This window comes from Trachymyrmex septentrionalis, unplaced genomic scaffold, assembly GCF_001594115.1.
Source record: "Trachymyrmex septentrionalis isolate Tsep2-gDNA-1 unplaced genomic scaffold, Tsep1.0 scaffold38, whole genome shotgun sequence".
NCBI classification, from domain to species: Eukaryota; Metazoa; Arthropoda; class Insecta; order Hymenoptera; family Formicidae; genus Trachymyrmex; species Trachymyrmex septentrionalis.
This window is the reverse complement of record NW_017305547.1, coordinates 14,109-19,843: the sequence shown is the minus strand read 5'-3', so window position 1 is coordinate 19,843 and position 5,735 is coordinate 14,109. Positions and strand designations below refer to the sequence as shown.

Genomic DNA, 5,735 nt, shown 5'->3' with positions numbered 1-5,735 from the left:
TCTCTCTCTCTCTCTCTCTCTCTCTCTCTCTCTCTCTCTCTCTCTCTCTGTTTGGCCTCAATATATTATTATAACTTTCTTATATTTAAAGTAAGTGGTATTAATCGATCATTCATCGAATTCGATTTGAAAAAATTGGAGTTTCTGGAAAACTCTATAATCTAAAACGCAAAGCAGGTCAAACTTCAATTAAAAATAACTGCTGTGAGAACCGAGAAATAAATCGATTTAATAACTCGTGCTAGATGTGATAACTTATCGAACTTTCGTTTGACGTTTGACGCAACGAAAGGAAGATAAATATAATTAGACAAATATAATTAGAAATGTAGCAGCGATAATTTGTAATTTACATTTTGTTTGATGATAGATAATAACTTAAAAAATATTATTTCGTGGAAGAATAACGCGATGTTTCCTTATATTGCACCACGAGTTTTCAGAACTGACATTGTTATTAAACTAAAGGCAACAAATATTATATAATAATACTTATTACATTCACTGCGCGAAATAAAATGTTCTGCTAAGTGTTAATTATATTAGAATGACATATCTGATCATTTCGCGGTAAACAAATTATGTGTACAGCAATAATAACGATTTTTTCCAAGTTTATACGTCATAATATATCGTATTGATTAATAATTGTAATATAAAATTAGAAAATATTTCTCCCCTTTCTTTGATTTAATTAATATAAAAAAATAAAATATGAAATATCTGATTTCATATTCTGATTTTTGTACCTTTAATTTTTATAGGTTGTAAAATACCCTTTAATTTTTATGGGTTATAAAATGCCTCTCTGTAAACTGTATCTTTACTGGTGATTTGTCTTTGTGATCTAAGGATCTCAAGACTTTCACATATATTACGCGAATTTCACTGAAAAGGGACTGCATTGTTTTTATCGAAGAGATCAATAACAGTTCAGAAAATCTTTAATTCTATTATCTCTTATGTTTGTTTAGAGAGCATTAATGATCTCTTCGAGAACACCATTCTTATTGGAAATAAAATTCTCTACTTATGGAAGCCATTTGCAGTAATAAGGCATAACGAAAAGAGATCGCGATGACGTATAAAAGCAAAGAGATGGTCTTATCGGCTTGAATCTCATTACGGCGTGGGTAGATAATAACGTATATCGCTCAAGCTCAAGGTCATTTTAATCGTCCGCGGCATTAGTAGCAGACGACGCATTTATAAGACAGAGTAATTCCACATGACTTCTCAGTCAACGATCGTTGTCAACACCTTGAGCCATATTGCGCTTCGGAAAGAAACGCGAAGTCGTCTTAGTTTCAAACAAAAAAGCGAGTAATTAAACATATTCTGAGTCGGTATTACTCGAGTATAGTTCTTTATTAGAAGCGGCAATGACAAACAACGATTAAAATTATTAAAGAGTGCCGAATTACGTCGGAAAATAAAAAATTATATTTTTATTAATTTTTAATATCTTCTTAAACATTTATTGTAAATGTTTACAAGATCACACTACAAGACTACAAAGTATTGCGACTTAAGCTTAAACTTTATTGATCAGATTATTCAACAATTGAATAATTCTTCAAAAACAATATAAAATTATCGTTGGATTACTTCTCGCAAGTTAGTTGCTTGATTCATCGGACCAACCACTTAGTGATTCAAGAAAGACAAACTAAGTAGTCTCAGCGAATATTCATTCCTATTAAAGAATGAAAGGAACGTTGGTAATCATATTCGTTTTGATGGTCTTAACTGTCCATTCGCCGGTGGAGGGAAAGATATTCGGGCGATGCGAAGCTGTAAAAGAGCTGCAGAAAGCTAAAATCAGTAGGACCTTCTTCAGCAATTGGATCTGTCTGATGGAAAGCGAAAGTGGGATGAACACCGCACTGATGACTGGTCCAAAAACAGCCTCCAGCTATTCTTATGGTATTCTTCAGATCAACAGTAACAAATGGTGTGCCAGAGGACGTACAGGTGGGAACTGTAATAAGCGCTGCGAAGATTTCCTGAACGATGATATACACGACGATATTACGTGTGCCAAGAAAATCGTCGATCAGGATGGATTCAAGGCTTGGGATGGATGGATGAAAAAGTGCAAGAACAAACCACTACCGGACATTTCAAACTGTATACGTAGGAGAAGAATGGCCGAGATTGAGATCGATCCGATTTTGTGATGAGTGGGTGATTGTAACGCTGTTGGACACATTAACTGTAATCGATATGAAGCTTAATAAATTTTGCTTTTAATTTTCTCGCTTCTATAAAGTTTTTGCATCTCTTGTAATCTTTCACGACTTAAATTTTAGAAATTTATGTAATTGATTCCATCAAATTGTATTCCAACAGATTTACATATTTGTTTTAATTAAAGAATCTTTTATGTGCGCATCTTAAATGTGCAATCTTAAATGTGCGCATCGTACGTCCAATGAACGCAATAAAAATCAAGTATATTGGTATAAATATGGTATGCTTTATAAATATGGATCTAAACTGATTAGATCGGCACTACTTATGACTCATCCGTTTAAAATCCACGTTGCTTGGCTTAATAGACGACACTATATGCGAAACTGATTTCAACTGTTGGAATTACAAAACCGTACGTAATGAGATTTCGCCGATGTCTTTCCAATTTTATTTTTAGGAAGATTGCTCTTGCTCCCAAGTTCATGCGTAAAATAAAATTTTATTTCGCTTAGCGTTAATTATAACATATTAGAAAGCTGCATCTGATCATTTTGCGCTAAATAAATATTACCTTCAAATTATTTTTTTTTTTTAATGATAAAAAATGTGTGCCAAAAGTATACACTTATCAAAATAGTTATTAAATAATTATTGTGTAAAAATAACATAATATTTAATCTATCTAGCTTTATAAAAGTAATAACAGGTTAAAACAACATTGTGTTTTGCACAATAACTATTTAATTCTTATTTTGATGATCACGGACGCTTCGCGCGAACACCATATGTCTTGATTGATTGTAGTGATAGCCTTTTTTTCTACAAACTTATAAAAAAAAATAATATATTGCATTTATTATTAATATTATATATAATATAAAATTAAGAATTATTTCTCCTCTTTTTTTTCTGAAAAATGTAATTTATACTATAACAAGATATAAAATATCGCATGCATTATTTGATATCATATTCATATTTTTTATATTTTTATGGGTTATATAATGAACTTCTTTGTGAGCTATCTGCATTCGCCAATTATTTTCATGAGTTAAAGAATCCAAGAATTCTAAGTAATGTAAAATTTTACTGAGAAGAGGCTGTGTTGTTTTTATCGTAGAGGTTAATAGCACCGGAGCGCATCTATGATTCTAATTATCTTATGTTTACAAAGGTTAAATAATAAAGAGCATACAGCCACAACTAAGGATATAAATAAGTTATATATTATTTAAAAATAACGATATCGATATTGACGATATCGTGCTTGCGGCTCCTACTAATCTTATTACCAACATTTTAGATTCCTTCAATTCGTACCACGAGCGCATAAAATTTACTGTCGATTATGGCGATGACAGGGGTATCAATTTTTTAGATGTAAAACTGTTGAGGGAAAATGATAGTATTATTTTCGATTTGTATAAAAAGCCTACTGTGGGAGATTTCTCAATTTCTTCTCCAATCACCCTACCATACAAGAAAGGTGTCGTGATTGGGTTATTGAACAAGATTCTATTTCTTTCCCATCCAAAATTCCATCACATTAACATCAGTTCTCTAATTAACACTCTCCTTCGTAATGGGTATCCTTTACAATTTTTATTTAAAACGATAAACAATAGAATAAAAACGTTATCAAGGAAAAAGAATTTCGATACCATTAATGAAATACAAAATTCTCGTGAAAGCCATGGGATATTTGCAATAATAAGCTGAAGCGGGGCAAGATCGCGTTGCAATGCGCAACAGCGGAAAGCGAAAAGCGAAATGACGGTTTTATCGCGGTTTGTGTTTTTTATTATTAGCGTTAGTAAATAGCGTATATCACTCAAGCTCAAGGTCATCCGCGATCATCCGCGATATTAACGCGACAGACATCGCGTTTATAAGACGGATTTCCGCGTGAATCTTCAGTGCAATCATTGTCAACACCTTGTACCACATTACGCATCGGAAAAAAACCTGAGATTATTAATTTATCTCAGTTTTACGAAGAAATTATAAACATTCTGACGAGCCGGGTGTTACGCAAGCATAATTCTTTATCAGAAGCGATAACAACAAACAACATTTCGATTAAAATTATTAAAGGAATGATTTATTAATGGAAAAATGCCGGACAGTGAAGAATATCTTCATCAATTTTTAATATTTTCCTAGATATTAAAAGTATGTCTATAACATCACAAAGTATATATTGAAACATCATGAGATTATTCTACAATTTAATAATTCTTCAAGAACAACATAAAGCAGCCGATGGATTATTTCTTCTCGCAAATTGATCGCTCGAATAACCGCTCAATTAATAATTCAAGTAATCGAGAAAGACGACTTTAATACTTGTCAAATAGTCCCGGCGAATACTCATTCACGTGAAAAAATGATGAGTTTGTGGATCCTGTTCATTCTGATGATCGTAACCGCGCATTCGCCGGTGGAAGGAAAGATATACACACAATGCGAGGCTGCAAGGCAGTTAGTGATAGCCAGAATCAGTAGGTCCTTCATCAGCAATTGGGTCTGCCTGATGCAATACGAAAGTGGGATGGACACGCATCTGGTAACTGGTCCAAAGAGAGGTTCCAGCTATTCTTATGGTATCCTTCAGATCAACAGTGCCGAGTGGTGCAGCAGAGGGCATAGAGGTGGCAACTGCCATAAGCGCTGCGAGGACTTTCTAAGTGACGATATACAGGAAGACATCGAGTGTGCCAAGAAGATATTCTATCAGCACGGATTCAAGGCTTGGAATGGATGGGTCAAGAACTGCAAGAACAAACCATTGCCAAACCTCGCACATTGCTTCCGACGGAAAAGAATGGCGACCAAAGTCTGAAAACTGAGCTGATTCTGTGATGATTGGGTGATTGTGATGTTGTTTTTGACTGCAATCGATACAAGGCTCAAATTGATTTTGCTTTTAATTTCATTATTTGTAATCATTCACGAATTAAATTTTACTAACTTACATAATTTGATTCCATCAGATCATTTCAACAAATTGCGTATCTGTTTCCATTAAAGAATTCGTCTAATTGCGCGCACCGTACCTGTTGAACGTAATAAAAACAAAGTACCCTGTATGTTTTGTAAATATGAATATCTAAACGGATTGTATCAACTTATGATGTAATGCTTTACAGCCATCTTAAACCTACGTTGCACAGCTTGACAGACTACGCGAAATGGTTTAGAAATTCCGACTATTAGAATCGCAAAACTGTACGTGATGAGATTTCGCTGATGTCTTCCCGATTTCATCCCTTTATATTCGTGTTACGTGTGCATTCAAGAAGATCGTTTTTGCTCCTAAGTCCGAATGTCATATTTACGACATTCAGAAATAAGATGGACAAGCCTTATGTAACTAAATATCTCTGTGATGAAGTAAAGAAGTAAGCTTTTAAAAATTTCTTAAAGAGAAAGATGTATATAGAAGTGTTACAATGCAAGCTAATAATTTCAAGCTAATAATTTATTTTTTTTAATCGTAAATAATGATATATATGACTATGATATAAATAATGTAAATC

The 5,735-nt window shown here is 33.3% G+C and overlaps 1 protein-coding gene across 1 annotated transcript; it reads left to right on the top strand.

Moving 5' to 3' along the window:
* Positions 1-1,204: 1,204 nt before the first annotated feature.
* On the top strand, positions 1,205-5,649 carry LOC108750878. Its single transcript, XM_018490707.1, has 2 exons — positions 1,205-2,176; positions 4,456-5,649. The coding sequence occupies exons 1-2, from the start codon at positions 1,707-1,709 to the stop codon at positions 5,036-5,038; spliced, it is 1,053 nt and encodes a 350-aa protein (XP_018346209.1). The 5' UTR covers positions 1,205-1,706; the 3' UTR covers positions 5,039-5,649.
* Positions 5,650-5,735: the final 86 nt, after the last annotated feature.

Coding starts and splice junctions, on each gene's coding strand:
- LOC108750878 (XM_018490707.1), top strand. CDS start 1,707: ATGAAAGGAACGTTGGTAATCATATTCGTTTTGATGGTCTTAACTGTC. Junction 2,177..4,455: donor ATTGAGATCGATCCGATTTT/GTGATGAGTGGG, acceptor AACATAAAGCAG/CCGATGGATTATTTCTTCTC.